Here is a 17,194-nt window from a genome sequence, read left to right as displayed (position 1 = left end):
GATACTCAAGAGCTTCTATGGTGAAGGGTGCCCTGTATATTAAATTACAGTCCTGAAGAAGAAAAGATTAAAGACTGATGACAAAGCAGAGCTGATATACTCAGTTGTCCTTTTTAACATATCTCCAGTCTTTGTGTACCTGCAATAAAACACCTGGTCCACATGCTAAAAGGCAGCATTGGTTTCCACACACATTGACATGTATAATAATATATTTAAAACATGTACCTGGAAGCTACCAAAGTCCACTATGATAACATCAGATTGACTATGATAAAATCCAGACTGAGGAAGCAGCAGGTAGGAAGGTTGGAGATCTAGTCTTAAGTTAAGAACTTTTCTTGTTTCAATTATGTGGGAAAGACCTTTAAAAACAAAATGGTTAAAAAATTATAAAAGAAAGAAGCAATCATGGTTAATGAGCTGAACCTGATCAAAAAATTGTTACAGGTGAAAGATGGAGAACTCAGTGGGCATCTGGCCACAAACATGAGAATATTTTACGAAATAACAGCAATATAGTAACCGAAATTCTTGTAAACCTTCAACTGACACAAACATTAATAACATCTTAATAAACATAACAGTGACTTAAAACGACAGCTAAAATGGTTCGGCTAAACTCTAGAATTTGCATTTGCAAGATGTCAGACCACAAGGAAGCATTTGTCCCCAATTAACTATTTATGGCAAAGCAAAGTCCCTGGACTGCAGGTGTAATATTACGGAGTACTTTCCTTTTTTGTTTAATAAAAAAAGTGTCTTTCACATATTTAATAATAGTAGGAGGAGAGAAGCTGGATCTGAATTAAAGACTGCTGTTCATGCACATGACAAGGAATACGGTTACATGCATTGTGCAAAATATAATTTTAGCAATTTTTGTCAGTAACAGCATTTGCTTCTAATATTTTTCTATTGTCTGTTCCTACCGGCAGCTGTTTTTTCTTTTATCTCCTCCAGCTTCATCAATGTGACTGATGTTAACTGCTCCAAATCCATTCCCTTGTTTGTCTGGAAGAAGTCAGCTAGAGCATTGATAGTTATCTATGAGGTTGAAACAAACAGATAAGCGACAGGGTTCTTTCTAATAAAAATAAACCACACACATTATCAACCTAATTCATTCTTTGCAAAGAATGGGCATCCATTCAATGAAGTGATTAGAAAAGCTATTCGTCCAAAACAAAAACTGTTCTAGCCACAAAACCATTACACATTTATTAAAGCTTATGTGTTGAAGTCTTGTTTTGCCAGAGCTATTAAGGATAAACAGTAATATGTAAACAATAAGAGTAAACTACTAAGTGGTTATTTCTAATAATTTAAGTACAATAAAACTACATTCAAAATATGGTTATAATCAAAGAGGGACACATGTTAATGTGTGGACTTCACACCATGACTGTAGAACAATTATTGTATTTGTAATGTGACACATTAAAAAAAAAAGTACCAATGAGGCGTTTAAAACCTACTGGTGAACACAGTACTTTTCACAACGGCAAAATTGTAATAACGAGCACCAAAAAAGATTCAGGAATTTGTTATTTACTTATTCTTTTTTTCCAAGGGACGCATTACAGCGACATTTCAAGAAACGATCCAGTCTTAAATGCAAGTCAATTTTGTATGGACTGCTATGCATTTCACATATATTCTATTTTTATATGAAGTTAAAAAACAAGACTCCTGTGCAGTTGATCCAGGCAGGCGAGGCGGGAAACGAAACAGAAATGAGAGGGGAACACACTTACACAGGCTAAACAAACACACTGTTTTTCCCTTTAAAATTAAAACCGGTATCCACACAAAGAGTATACTTACTCAAATTAATTTGGCATAAATTGTTAGAGGCAGAAACTGTTGGTTGAATTAATGGTCGAATTCTCCTCAGAAAAAGTTATTTCCTTTAATAGATTATGCGCATAATCGAGACAAGGCACACAACACACAAGTCGAAGCGTTGTCTAATTACGTATTTGGATTACAGGGTTTATATAACTTCTTATACTTCTTATCTGCTTCTAATAGCATGCATCATTCTGATTGGTTACTTTTTAAGCAGGTTACGCCTCTTAATAGATATGTTGGCGCAACTCGTGATACATCATAGACTAGACATTTTCTACTGTCTTTGTCAGCAATAATATTTATGATAACATAAGCATTTTTCTAACAGAAACCGTATTTTTTAATTAGCAGGAATCCGTTAACTAAATGGTGTTTGCTTGACTAAGCCATCTCTGAGCATTAAAGAAAGTGTATCACTTGTGTGTACTCATTTAATTGGCTACTTGTTCACCTCTTGGTATCCAGCTCGGCCACATCTATGCATGCACAGGCTCAGGGTGCTCCAACTGCATGCTATTCTGAAATTATGCCAAGCCGCTTAATATCTCTCATTAAAAAAGAACTCGTAAGAGTGTATATTATATATATTTATATATATATATATATATATATATATATATATATATATATATATATATATATATATATATACACACACATACATATATATATATATATATATATATATATATATGTATACATACATATACACACACACACATACATGACTGTTCATTTAAAGAGATCCATTATACAAAATATTGCTGCAAACTTACTGCATCATATATAATTTCCACAGGTTGAGACTGCAGTATCAGGACCTGGTCAGCGTTACTATTCTCTGGGTTGGTCTCAAATAGGATTTCAAGGAGGGAAGACTTGCCGGTTCCAATAGAGGTTACAAGAGATGGGACAACTGTTTGCTGACATAGACCGGTCACATACCAGTGCTCTAACTTTGCTTCAACTCTGTATTTTAAACACACAATATAAAATAGGTATTAGTGATTTTCAGAATAATATAACCTACTCAGTATAAATGAAGAGGTGATCATTCTGCAACTGCAGTTGAGCTTCAATGAAAGAGCATTGTAAGCATAGTTCAAATATAGAGTTAACAGTTATTGTGCTTGGGTGTTTTTTTTACTGCTGGTCAAAGAATTGGCAGTGGTTTATTCTCACCATTGTATTATAGAGTAAATGACAATCCTTTTAACTAATTAGATTACATTTCAAAATCTGTCATTACAACTTATTTGTCTAAAATGAAGGGAACCTTCCCATAATAAAAAGCAGAACAGCCACGTTTTCATTTCATACACATCTGAACATTTCTTTTTTATTTATCTATTATAAAATGCAGTTATATTCTGATTACTATGAATTCAAAGTGAAGTCCTAATGCATTCTGTTGCTTCTCCCTCACTTTTTTGTCAAACATTTTAATACTGTTTCATTAAAGGTAGCATGGGTTTTGCACCTTTTATAGTGACTACAAGAGAATTAAAAAAAAAATGCTATTAAAAGCATTTAGGTCAGAAAGCTGAAGGCTGAGAAAATGCACTTTACTCCTAAACAATAATGCTAGCGATTACAGTTTTACTTACTTTAGCGCCTGGGCCCCAGGTCTCTGGAAGACTTTGGAGCTCAGACCAATTATTTGTACTTTCAAGGTTTCTGGTGTGTATGCATCTTCTCGGATGGTTATAGATGTGCTGAGAAGCTTGAAGCCCAGAACATGGGCCACATACTATGAAAAGAATAAAGACAAATTAATAAAACAAAACACTGGACCTAAACATGTATCCATTTTTTTTTTTTTAAATAAAACATCCTAAAGGCTACAACTATGTAAGGATACATCTATTATAGTGTAAAATGCATAATAATATAAGGCAGGCCACAAGAAATAGTAATATCCTGGAATGCTGGACATTAATGAGCAACATGCTTGGTCTCAGCCTATCACTCACAATAGTGTCATTAAAGACACGCCGCATTAGTATGAAGCTGTACATAAACCTCCTTACATCTGCAACACGATAATATAATGAGGTTAATATATATATATATATATATATATATATATATATATATATATATATATATATATATATATATACACACACACATCATATATATTAAAGTGGGTTTGACGGACCGTATTATTTGGTAATCTAAGGGCTCTGCACAGATGACATTTAGCAGACACAGTACAGAACTTAAATTCTCTTCACTCACCGTTTTAGGCAGGGTGAGGTTGTAGGAACTCTCACTATACCCAATTGCAGTAAATAGTTTTGACTTTTCCTCAGGTGACATAATATCATCAATTTCTACAAACACAAAAATGGATATTAACTATACACAAAGTGAAGAGGCAACATTTCCAGATGCCCCAATATATATATATATATTGTGGCCGCAGCAGTTCCTTTTAAAGAAAAAGAAGATGGAAACTGCCTTGCAACAAATAGCTTGACTTTGTCCTAGTGAGAAGGATAAAATTGTTAAATAAGCCCTATTTCTATTTCAGGGAAGATTTGTCTCCCAGGGTGGCAGAACCAGCATTTTTTAACTAGCTTCCTATCCTCAATCCCTACCCCTAATTCTAGTATTACTAAGGACACCTAACTCAACAATCAGCAGCAAGTTATGACGGCTGCTCCCATGATAAACACATATGCTAATTTTCTTAACTATAGCTTATTTTAAATGATAAACGTGATCATCATTATATAGAGGTTATTTAGTAAGAACTGATCCTGTACTACATAAAGTGGCATCACTTTAAAGGGTCTGTGGTTTTGTTTAAAATAAAACAATGCACATACTTTCAGGGACAGAAAGTTCATCAGAGTCTTCTTTTTTTACAGCTTCCTTCTTTCCCCAGAAGCTACCAAACCAGCCACCACTCTTCTTCTCTCCACTCTGAGATGACTTTTTAGCCAGCAACTTTTGGCCTGATCGTATAACCTACAACAAAAAGAAATAAAAACACAAAAAGATTTATTCGACTTAAGGAACAGTCATCCAATCTATGGCAAAATAAAGTTAAGCTGCAGAAAATATAACGGCTACAATCGGTTAGAACATAATGTGTTCACTGTTTTAAAGAAATAGATAATTACCTCTGCTTGAGCTTGCTCTCTGGCTAAGACAATATTAAGGACGTCAAGCGTTTTCTCACGATTCTGCAAAAATAAAATATTTAATGGAAAATCTGCTCTATGGAGAGAATATGTTAAATTACTTGAGACATGAAAGTTAAAACAAGAGACAGTAATGTAAGCAAAACAAAAAACAATCTTTTTTTTTTTTTTTACCAGAGCAGCTTTTGTGTTTTTGCTATGTCTTTATTCAACTGTGATTGCCTGCTAACTCATATATATCCGTTTGTCAGTAGTTTAGAAAATGATTCCTATTATCTGTGTTTGTGTCCTAGATTATGAGCATTCAATGCTTATTTATAACTTTTTTGTTCCTGAGAAGAAACAGTAAGTTCTACTTACCGAGAGCTTCTTCTCCCTGCCAATCCCAAGTGACACTACAGATAGACTCTTCCTCCATACCTGAGATAGGGCAGGACTCCAAAACATTTAAAAGCCTCTCCCCTCCTGATATCCCCAGTGAATAACAAAGACCACACAAGAAAACAAATCTGATGCAAAAATTTATTGAAAAGAAAGGGAGGGAACAAATGTGTCACCAGGGATCCGCAGGGAAAAGAATCTCTCGGTAAGTAGAACTTACTGTTTCCCTGCCATCCCAGGTGAAACTACAGATAGATATACCCAAGAGGAAGGGTGGGAAAACAAAGAGAAAAACACAGCCTCAAGGACCTTCTGACTGAAAAGCAAGTCCCCCTGTGCCATCTGATCGAGTCTGTAATGCTGGGCAAAGGTATGGAGAATCTTCCAAGTAGCCGTCTTACAAATCTGTTCGGGAGAAATGAGACAATGTTCCACCCAGAAAGTAGAGACTGCTCAAGTAGAGTGAGCTCGGATCCCCTGTGATGTCCTGTGAAACTGCTGTATGGTCTTACCCACTGTGCTGCAGCTCAGTTTAAGGGTCTTGGCAATCTTCTTACAGCCTAGGCCATCTTTTTGTAGAGCAACAATTCTTTTTTTCAGATCCTCAGAGAGTTCTTTGCAATGAGGTGCCATGTTGAACTTCAAGTGACCAGTATAAGAGAGTGGGAGAGTTATAACACAAATTTAACACACCTGCTGTACTCACTTTTGTTGCCAAGGTGTTAGACATTATTGGCTGTGTGTTGAGTTATTTTGAGGGGACAGCAAATTTACACTGTTATACAGGCTGTACACTCATTGCAGCAGAGTGTCATTTCTGCAGTGTTGTCACATGAAAAGATATAATAAAATATTTACAAAAATGCGAGGGGTGTACTCACTATTGTGAGATACTGTATGCTACGACTGCCTGGTTGTCGGAGCGTAGCAGAATGTTCTTGCCCAACAGCACTGGTTCCCAATGATGCAGGGCTCTTTCCACCGCAAGCAACTCCAGGCAGTTGGAAAGAAGGCGTTGCACAGGTGGAGACCAAAGACCTTGAGCAACTCTTTCTTGATACGTTGCTCCCCATCCTCTGATGCTTGCGTCGGTGGTGAGGAGCTCCTTGGCTGATACAGACCAACTTTTCCCTGCAGGGTGTCCCTTTGAAGCCACCGGGTGAGAGACGTTCTGACATGAGGAGGGAGACGGCAAGCCTGTCCAGGGCGAATAGAATTCCCTCTAAACGATGAAGGATAAAGTTCGGAAGAATCCTCATGTGGGCCAAAGCCCAAGGAACGGCGTACCTTGTGGAGGCCATTCTGTCCAGCAGAGACATACAAGTTCTTATGGAGCTTCTGTGCGCAGATAGAACCCTTCTGGCCAGTGAACAAATAATGTTGATCTTGGAAGGTGGAAGAAAGGCCTTCTCTGAACGGGAATCCAGACATAGGCCCAGGAACACAATCTGCTGAGAGGGAATGGTGTTGGACTTGTCCCAATTCAGAATCCAGCCTAGCTCCTGCAAGGTGCTGACCATTCTGGTAAGGTGAGATTGAAGAACAGGAGCCGAACGGGCATGGATTAGTCAGTCATAAGGTGTCTAGAGTGGTTCTTATGGTTTCCATCTTCAACTGGATGTATCTGAGGTGTTCAGGAAACATAAGTCTATATTCAGACAGAACCCTCCTGTCGCTTTGGGTACCAGGAAAACGGGAGAATAGATCCCCCGACCTTCCTCCAGCTGAGGGACGGGAACCAGGGCCTGTAGATCTGCAAACTGCTGTATGGTAGACAATAGGAAAATCTACTTCGCCTGATCCTGAGGAAGGTGGGAAACCAAAAAACTCCAGGAGGTCTAATAAGGAATCAAAGCCGGTAACCCTGAGATATGATGGTTCTTACCCAGGGGTCTCAAGTGATGGAGAACCAAGAGTCTCTGAAAAACTGGAGCCTCCCTCTAGAATGGGGGTGGCATCTCACGATAGGGCCTGCCCCGGAAGGCTTGCTCCTGTGGAGAGCGAGAGAATCTGGAACCATAGCCTCTGGACTGATCTGGGAAGTATGGCCGAAAGGACTGCAGCTGTCTTTTGGAACCAGGTTTTCGCTGTAGCATCCAATGTTTATCCCCTCTTGTCTTCTCTAAAAGGGACTCCAGCTCTTCACCAAACAGAGTCTTACCCTTAAAGTGGATATTAAGCAGTCTATTCTTTGAGGCATTATCCACAGCCCATGCTTTCAGACACAAGCCTCGTCTAGCCACAACTGAGCTGTCATTCGGATGGTCTCAATAGAAGCATCGCAGAGAAAGTCCACAGCCAATTTAACAGCAGCGACATTCTTTAGGATACCATCTCTAGAGGTCTTGGTGGCAACATTCTTAACTGCTCTGGATACCGAAGCAGATGCAATAGCTGGCTTGAAAACAGAAGCAGAGGCCTCAAAATACTTCTTGACGGTTGCTTCAGCTTTCTTCTCCACGAAGTCAGAGAAATGCAACCATCTTCTAGTGGTAATGTGGTTTTTCTGGAGACCCTCATAACAGCGGTATCCGCAATGGAGTAGTACAAAACCGTGGATGTTAACGGAACGTCATATTGAAAGTTCCGATATGCCGTACTGCGGTGTACAAGCCGCCTTGCTTTGCCGAACTCCTACCGACTGCACTCGAGGATGAGCAGAAGGGTAGAGGATAGAGCGAGCCGCAACAGCGGCTCAGAGAGGTAAGTGCGCGCGGGCAACGCCGGCACCAGCCGTCCAGCTATAGTGCCAAAGGTATACCCCACTAAGGGGGGCTTAGCCCAGGCAACCGGCTCTACCAAGAGCTGAAGAAAAACAGGAGATGAGTCTTCCCTACATGATGTAGGGCAGGAGAAAAAACTGGAGGATATCAGGAGGGGAGGGGCTTTTAAATCCGGAGTCCTGCCGTATCTCAGGTACAGAGGAAATACATCCACACGATGCAGAAGGCAGAAGAACATAAAAGACAGCTACAGTGGCAAAACCTGTCAGAAGCGGTATATGAAAAGTCAAATTGGAAACACACAAGCAAAACTGTTGGACACCCTATGTTGGAGAGGTTCTTGAAGGATGATTTTATTTTATTATTTTGTCAGACAAACCTGTAGCTCCTTTATTAGGTCCTCTGGGGGCTTGCTCTGGGTTAGTTTGCTCTTGTATGCGTTCTTGTACGCTTTCAGGTTTGTTCTGTGTTCCTCTATGTTTTTCCATGACCACACTCGGTTTCGCTTTCTCACATAAACCTCAAGGATGCTAGTGATAGCGTAGACCCACCTAACCACAGAACAAAAATCCATTACAATGGCGGACAGAAACTCAGACACGACAAAAAGGGAGAAATGACTTAATTAAAATCCTATGGATTTCATACAGTGTGAGTGTCGAACACATACATAATTACATAGTTTAATCACTAAGCATCTATAAATAGGTTTTAATAGCCCAAAGTGTAAAACGTTGGATTTGGAAAGCTAACAGGCCATGTTTAAGGATTGTCCAACTTTTAGAAACGCCTCTTCTCCTACATACCATTTTCTGATGTCTTCCTTAAAGGGAATCTCTGGTCGGTATTTTCTGTAGGGTGCATTCCTAACCATGTAATCCACAGATTCCAGCAGGTCAATCATGCTCAGGTACTAGGAATACCACAATATGTATCAAATAAAAAATTCCAGGGAATATATACAATATTCAAAGCAGACAAAACGTAATGTGGAATTCACTCATCCCATATGATTATTACAGAATAACAGAAAAGAGACTGTGAAAGAGAAGATTTAAAAGTGAAAGAGAAAAAGAAGGGCTTGTAACCTTACCAAGCAGCTTAATATCTACATATTAAGGTCTTAACCAGTGCATGACCTTTGTTATATGGCATTTCTACTCCAAATTCCTTTGACTTTAAAGTCAAGAGGACATACACACCCCTTACCTGTGGTTTTGTAAGTTCAATTGCAATGTGCTGGACTTCCATGTTCCAATCAAGTTTTGGAGTCTTCAACTCTACTTCTGCGTCAGGATTTATATAAAGCTTTGCCGAAGCAGATACTGGTTTGAAGACTTGAAAATAAAAAGGAAGAATTACCCAGGAAATTAAATATACATACAATTGACATAATTAGCAACCAAATGAAAACTGATAACCAAGGACCTCCACAAGGTCTGTGTGTGTTTAATTTTGCTATTGTCCACAAAACCCATTCTACAACCCATCAGAATCTGCTGGCATTAAATACAATGATGATAATAAATCAACCTTTAAAATATAAAAATAGATGCTTTAGCACAAGTATATTAAGAACTAAGTGAATACTTAACGCGTACAAATCTTCTTGAACATTATTTTGATTTTTTTCTTATGTATTATTAAACAGGGCAGCATATATTTGTACAGTGGAGGTCCTACAAATTGTTTTTGTTCTGCATGGGTTTAAATTGCAACAAGACAGATTTTAACAAAGGGTTGATACTGGATATACAAGCGTAATATATAAAATGAAAAATGAAACGACAAAATCTAGCTTACTGTACTGGTAATCTTCAGGCACTCTGCTGCTAGACATGGTCCCATGTTTCAAAAAAGCCTTAAAAAGATGAGCATGCCATTAGCAGCTGTGAAGACTAGAATTCCTTATATTGTAAAAGATCAAAATTAATGGTATTAACATTATCTGATGTTGCTCAATAAACACATAAAGGGAACTTTAACTATAGCACAAATTAACTCCCTACGCCAGATGGTCTCATCTGGTAAAGTAAGGCCATGAGTTCTAATGTAAGGAACACTGATGCGGACATTCCAAAGCTTAACTAAGATCTAGAAGACAAAATGATGGATTTGTATTGCACATACATAATATTGCACAGCAGCAAGGCATTTCATTATAAATGTTTTGGTTTTCTTCCTTTACTCCTGTCTGTACACATAGACATCATGTTAATGAAAACACTATGGGCTCTGAGAGTCTGCCAATAGGAAATTAAGTATTAAACATGATAAACAAGGTTTTCACACATCTGACGTAAGCACTGACAATGTAAATAAATAGCGGCAATATATGTTACGAGCAAACGAAGAGCGGAGACCGGCTTGTTCAGAAATACCAGGAAGAAGATCCAAATTACATTTTATTAAAGAATACAAGAGAGATGTGAAGATTAGGCTACCAACAAAGGCAGATCATTCTTGGAAAATCCCACTAATTACAACAGTAGTAAGAACAAAACACTCTTATTGATTTCTGGGCAATCACAATTTCAAATGTAATCCTGAAAGATAACACACAGCACTTGATAAGACAAAATAAAATAAACGAAGAAGACATAGTAACAACTTACAGGATAACAAATGAACAATGAAAGAATTGTTAAATTGAAGGCCAGTCCTTAAATGCAATATAAAAATAAAAAAACCCACCAATATTACATAACTTGGTTTTGTAAGCAATTAGTAGCGTTTTTCATATTTGTTTAGTGTCGTCTCTGTATCATATGGTTCGACAGCCTGTGAGTCTGATTCCAACCTATAATACGATTTACTTACTAGTACAGAGCAGTCTCTCTGAAATAATTTTACCATCTTTCTCAAAAAAAACAGAAGCAATGGGAGAATTATTTTACAACAACTGTTTCATATGCAATTAAAATGTTAATAGAATATTTACATAAACATTATTATTTTTATGCATAAATGTTTAAGCCCATTTAAGATTCACATGAAACACCATATATCAGTTCAAGAAAAAATGACACTCTCCACAAATATATACACATTAATAGAATGTGCTGATTTACCGTTTACTATGCCACTATGTTTATTTTGTACGGTGGAAAGGTTAAATAATATTTGTGTTAATTGTATATAACCCATTTTGCACTATGCACTCCCAAGACCACCACCGCCAACGACTCAGTATCCTAAGGGGACTTACGCAGAGCAACCAATGGAATATTTCGGCAATTGGACTGGCTTTGTAGCTTTGCACCACAGCTGATCTCTATACATAACATTCAAATTACCTTCCCTTACTACATATGTAAGTGTTTATCTTTGCTGTGCATTTCACATACATTTTCTAGGCATTCAATCAAAAACAAACCACACGATATACACGCCAATGTCAATCTATAGGTCTCTGCTGGCAGGTTTTGTCCACGTGGGATGTATGCATTAGCAACCAATAAGATCTAAATATTTAGCTTCACTCAGTACCAACATTGATTTTGATGACTTGCAGGCACCGCATAATCACTCTGGGAAGTGTATCTCAATATAGTCTATTGTTAAAAGAATCAATCTGTCACATCTACCATTCAGTTAAACACTGGCTGAAAACATCTGCAGATGCTCCGTTAAAAGAATATTCTGATGGTGTATGTCTACTGATATGACCAAAACATTGGTATCTTAGTAACTAGATCCATAAGAGGAATTCCACCTCACTGTATTAAATGCACATAACATACGGCACGGTCATTCTGTGTTAGCAATAAATTCAGCTAAGGTCCTACAGTCCCAATGCTTTAATAAAATGTAAAACATTTAAAATATATTTTGCTTAAAAAGGAACTTTTTAAAGATTAAAAATTATTTTTCAAAAATATTGTATGATTCATCATACTGCCTTTGGGAAATAATACTTGGCTCAGTCTAAATTACCAGCTGGACATTTGAGTCACTGTCACCTCGAATCACTAGTTGAATATGCTCTCTTTCAACCCAACTCAAGAGGAGAAGCGAGTGACTGCCGGTGACTGTTTTACTGGCTGAAAGCAAGTTGCAAGTGCAAGTTGCTTTCTTAAAATTGTAACTGCAGCTTTCAAATCTACAGATTGTTTGAAAGAAGCCAAACATTATTTTAGAAATTTAGTCACACTGTAAAAAAAAAAAAAAAAAAGTTCAGCAAGTTCCTGGTTGGAAATCTTGACTGTTCTTTACAGAGTCAGTTTTTACAGCATGGTCTCCCCTTTAAGAGTAACCATCAGACACAATGTAAGAGCACACGTGGAAGAGGCAGTCTTACCCAGGGCCGGCCCTGCCATGGAGCAGAGTGGGGCAATTGCCCCAGGTGGCACTATGTCTTGGGCCAGCCCTGGTCTTACCCTACCAGCAGACTGGATATAATACAGCCTATGCATTTTTTCTCAATTCTCCGTTTATTGCACGTATGGTAAGAAATATACAATGCACAGTACAGAGCTTTGCAAATAAAGTCACAGTGTACAATCGACATGTAGGAACATAATGCATAGAAACAAAGGATATGAAGATATTGTAACACACATTAACAGTACAATGAGGACACAGGAAGCCAAATAAAAGCTACTGAAACGAGTGGGTCAACCTCACTTTGCGCCCTGTGCCGGTTAGGGTACCACATGACGCGACACAAAGGCCAACCTACAGTACAGTGAATAGAATCGGCGTATCTTCAAGATACCTCCTATAGTGGGACCAAGTGCGCTAGGTCTTGCAGAGTGGTACAGTGCGGGTAGTACGAGAGTTGAGAGCTCTTAGACAACAAGACCAGATACCGCATGTGCTCTTAAATAGCCACCGAGGGGGTGGGACTAGAGAGAACCAGGGAAGAGCAGAGGTACCCGGTATGCTAGTGTCAGGTTGACACAAAAGTAAAACAGATAAAAAGTACAACCAACCAAACAAAACATGTGCGTCCCAGGGTCCAATGTAAAACTCTTACACATAAGGGCAGAATATGAACCTCAGCGGGGTAGTGTAGGAGGACGTGTACAGAAGACTACTCTTAACAATGGCTAGAGACACCTCAAGGGAGCTATACAAGGAGGCAGATAAAGGGCGTTTACCCAGATTCGATACGTAGGACCTCCAATGGAACCACTTGAGCTCGATATTATGTCCAGCACCTTTAGCGGACCACACTAAGACCTCCATCTGGTATACAAATTCAACCTGATTAACCCAAGCCGTGAAGGAGGGAGGGGTGGCTGACTTCCAGTGTCTAGGGAGGACAGCGTTAGCTGCACTAATCAAATGGAATGTCAGGGAGCGTTTATAACTGGTGAACGGGATGGTATTGTGGTGGAGCAAGATAGATTCAGGAGAGGCGTGAAAGTCCGGGTTGGCGACTTCACGAATAGCCGATACGACAGAGTCCCAGAAGGGCTGAATATCAGGGCAAGACCACCAAATATGTAACAGGGAGCCTGGGTGAGAACCACATCTCCAACATGTAGAAGGAACCTGGGGCGCAAACCTGTGGATATCCAGTGGGACTCTATACCACCTCGTAAGTATCTCAAAGGTCATTTCCTGCACCCGGCTAGAGACTGAGCCCCTATGGATTATAGAGAGAATTTTCGACCAGTCTTCAGGGTAAAAAGAGCAATTCAGGTCCCGTTCTGAAAGGCTAAAGTAATACGGTTTAGCCAACGGTTCCGGGGCTAATAACAGAGCGTATAATTTAGACAATAGGTGAGGCGGTTCTTTTAGTTCGAGACAAAACCTTTCCAATTGCGTAAGCGGCCTGTCCAGCTGCGATAGAGCTGCCGAAGAGAGCACAAAGTGCCTAAGCTGATGATATATGAATTGGAGGGAGAAGGAATGTGGTCCCGGGCCCAGCAGTGTCCCCATGGGTTTCGTAGTATTGTCACTAACCACATGACAAATGCGGAGAGTATGCACTCCCGGAGGGAGAAAAGCTCGCAAGCCACCCATGGAGTGTCCCGGAGGGAAATCCGGGTTCCCCACCAGAGGGGTCATAGGGCCAGGAATCCTGGCGACGGAACCGACTCGCAGGAGCTTACGAAAGACCCACAAGGTAGGGAGGACAAAAGGGTGAGTAGCAAATGCGACGCATCTCGTCAGGTCCCGAATCCAAGGCAGCGCACCGATAGAGCACGTCAGGAAGGAACTCTCCAAAGAAAACCCATTGTTTGGCGGAGTTGATAGACCATTCAACGATGCGGCGCAAATGGGCCGCCTGCCAATATAGTTCTAAGCTCGGGAGGCCTACCCCCCCCTGTAACTTCTGTCTAATCAAGTACGAACAGGCTAAGCGAGATGGCCTACCCCTCCATATGTACCTAAGAAAAGTTCTCTGGCAACGCCGGAAGAAGGGCCTCGGGAGTTTGATGGGTAAGGTTTGGAACAGGTAGAGGAACCGAGGTAAGAGGTTCATCTTTATGACCCCCACCCTCCCAAACCAAGATATATGAGGATACTTAATAAAATCCTCCCTTCCACTTAAAAGGAAACCTGGCTCGTATTTGCTGGCTCATAGGCAACGGGAGGTGGAAGCCCATAATTTCTGATTTGGAAAGGTTGATTTTGTAATTAGAGAGCTCCTGGAACCTGGCAAGCTCCGACAGGACAGCCGAGAGAGACTGGACCGGGTTGGTCAGAGTCAGGAGAATATCGTCCGCAAAAACAGCGAGAGGGCATGGGAGCGACGTCCTACCTTAACCCCAGTAATGTCCGCATGTGCACGGACGGCATTTGCAAAGGGCTCGAGAACCAGGAAAAATAAAAGCGGGGAAAAGAGGACAGCCCTGCCTCGTACCATTAGATAACATGAACGGGTCAGACAGGATTCCATTGAGGGCTACTCACGCCGTCGGGGCGTCGTACAGGGCTTTAATACAAGTCAAGTAATTACGACCTATGCCTATTCTCGACAAAACCCTGAAGAGAAAAGACCAAGTCACGCAATCGAACGCCTTTTCGGCATCCATCGAGGCCACGATCAGGGGCATTGTGTGGTGTTGGGCATGAGCGATTATGTTAACAACCTTGATGGTGTTGTCCCTGGCCCCGCGTCCGGGGACGAACCCCACCTGATCAGAATGTATGAGGAAGGGTAGAAAGGGTTGGAGACGGTTCGCCAAGATTTTGGAGAACGGTTTCAAATCAACGTTGATCAAAGAAATAGGGCGAAAGCTGCTGCAATAAGCATAAGAATAAGGTTCTTATCGGGCTTAGGAATGACCACAATATGTGCGGTCAAGGATTGAGGGGCAAAGGGTGCGCCCTGGGCGACAGCATTAAAGAATGAGACTAATCGTGGCACTAGAATGGGGAAGAATTTATTATAGTATAAAATTGTAAAGCCGTCCGGGCCAGGGCTTTTACCAGCAGGAGAGCTTTTGACGGCCGCATCAACCTCAGCTAGTGTGATCGGGCTTTCCAAGAGGTCTGTAGCGTCAGGTGGTAAAACTTTTGTAAGAAATTTCGCTAAGTATTCAATGGTGGCCTCATCTGAGTCAGAGTGGGGGGCCCCCGGACGCGGCAGATTATACAAGGAAGTGTAGTAGTGTTTGAAGCAGTCCGCGATCCGTTCCGAGCGAAAGTGAAGCTGATCATCATGGTCTCTAATACGCGTAATATAGCTCTTCGCCCTCTTCGCCCTCAGAGCCCGTGCCAGAAGCCTGCCAAGTTTGTCACCCAACTCATAAAACTGGCGTCTCACCATCAAGAAATTACGTTGAGTACTAGTATCGAGGAGGGATGCTAACCTGGTGCGAAGGGCTGTCAACTCTAGCTGAATGGAAGGAAGCAAGGTCAATTTATGGCGAGCCTCTAAACGAGCTATTTGTTGTGTGAGATCTAAAACAACAGCTGAATTCATTTTCTTAACGGAAGCACCTAACTTTATCAGATGGCCACTCATGACAGCCTTATGTGCTTCCCAAACTATTGGGAGCGGGACATCAGGGGTAACATTATCCTCAAAATAGTGTTTAATATGGGAGGATAATTGGGACACATGGTGGGGATCGCTCAGCAAGTTTTCGTTCAGTCGCCAACGCCACTTGGTTTTGGGGAAATCATAAGAGCTCCCAGAGGATGTATCAATTTTAGGGTCCAACACCATATTTAGGTCACCTGCCAGGATGGTAATACCCTCCTGGAAATCAGTCAACTTAGTCAGGATTGAAGTGAGAAAACGGGCTTGGTTACTATTGGGTGCATATACATTGGCTAATGTGTATAAGCTTATGTATGAGGATAGCTACCCCCTTGGTTTTAGAGGAGGGAGAAGCCTATGCATTTTTACCAACTTTTCAGTCTGCTTGTGTCAGTTGTCGACCTCTGACGTTAAAGGACCAAACTTTGGATTTGGTTAATCTTGTCAATGCTGGAACGAAAAACATCTACATGTGCATTTAATATCTTCAATGATGAAGAACGAAGTGTAAAGCTTTGTCAGTATGATGGCAGAAAGTAAAGAGTGTGACAATTTGATGGGTCGTTCTGCAGCATCACGGCTGTGAAGCTGGTTACCTATATGCTGGGGATTGGGAGATGTGCAGGGTAACAGGATGAGATGTCATGCAACCTCATAGTAGTAGCATGGCAGCCCCTGCATTATAAGGCTGGTTCCGGAGGTGGAGAAATATTCTTGGGCCTAGCACTATATTTTTTTTTTTTGTAAAGTAACGTTTGTAAACCAAAGCCTGCTTTAGGCTAGGTTTCCACTTGGGTTTTTGTCCTGCGTTATTTTCTTGATGAAAAAACGCCAGGAAGTCTGGAGTTTTTTTCTGGCGTTTTAGCCTTTATGTGGAAATTGCTTTTTTTTGACCTTAGGCAGTTTTTCCAGCCTTTACAAGTTAGAATTGTCACCCAGCTAAAAGTGATTAGGATAAATGGCAAGTATCTGCTCCCTCCTGATGTCATTTCCTTGGTAGAGTTCTACTTAAACGCCCCGGCGGACCCTTTTGTCTCTTTTCTGTGGTTTGTAAGGCATGCTTTATTCCGAATGTCTGCTCCTCTAGGAAGATTGGCCCCAAATGATGGTGCAAACTGTTTGCTGTTGCTTTTGGCACGCAG

General features: G+C 40.5%; 1 protein-coding gene across 1 annotated transcript in view; it reads right to left on the bottom strand.

Annotated features, from left to right (window-relative positions):
• Nucleotides 1-16,238, bottom strand: part of LOC149297654 (intermembrane lipid transfer protein VPS13C-like) — an 85,710-nt gene extending 69,472 nt beyond the window's left edge. The window contains exons 1-13 of the mRNA XM_089488326.1: nucleotides 15,497-16,238; nucleotides 12,047-12,153; nucleotides 9,914-9,971; nucleotides 9,320-9,447; nucleotides 8,917-9,023; nucleotides 8,490-8,661; nucleotides 4,986-5,048; nucleotides 4,689-4,830; nucleotides 4,096-4,190; nucleotides 3,462-3,604; nucleotides 2,631-2,823; nucleotides 933-1,047; nucleotides 229-365 (exon numbers count right to left, since the gene is read on the bottom strand). Of these exons, the coding sequence (XP_089344452.1) occupies nucleotides 229-365; nucleotides 933-1,047; nucleotides 2,631-2,823; nucleotides 3,462-3,604; nucleotides 4,096-4,190; nucleotides 4,689-4,830; nucleotides 4,986-5,048; nucleotides 8,490-8,661; nucleotides 8,917-9,023; nucleotides 9,320-9,447; nucleotides 9,914-9,971; nucleotides 12,047-12,153; nucleotides 15,497-16,238 (2,202 nt within the window). The remainder of the gene's footprint in view (nucleotides 1-228; nucleotides 366-932; nucleotides 1,048-2,630; nucleotides 2,824-3,461; nucleotides 3,605-4,095; nucleotides 4,191-4,688; nucleotides 4,831-4,985; nucleotides 5,049-8,489; nucleotides 8,662-8,916; nucleotides 9,024-9,319; nucleotides 9,448-9,913; nucleotides 9,972-12,046; nucleotides 12,154-15,496) is intronic.
• Between the last annotated feature and the right edge of the window lie 956 nt (nucleotides 16,239-17,194).

This window comes from Sceloporus occidentalis, unplaced genomic scaffold, assembly GCF_023333645.1.
Source record: "Sceloporus occidentalis isolate IW3139 unplaced genomic scaffold, rSceOcc1.0.p SCAF_37, whole genome shotgun sequence".
NCBI classification, from domain to species: Eukaryota; Metazoa; Chordata; class Lepidosauria; order Squamata; family Phrynosomatidae; genus Sceloporus; species Sceloporus occidentalis.
This window is presented reverse-complemented; position numbering and strand designations above follow the sequence as displayed.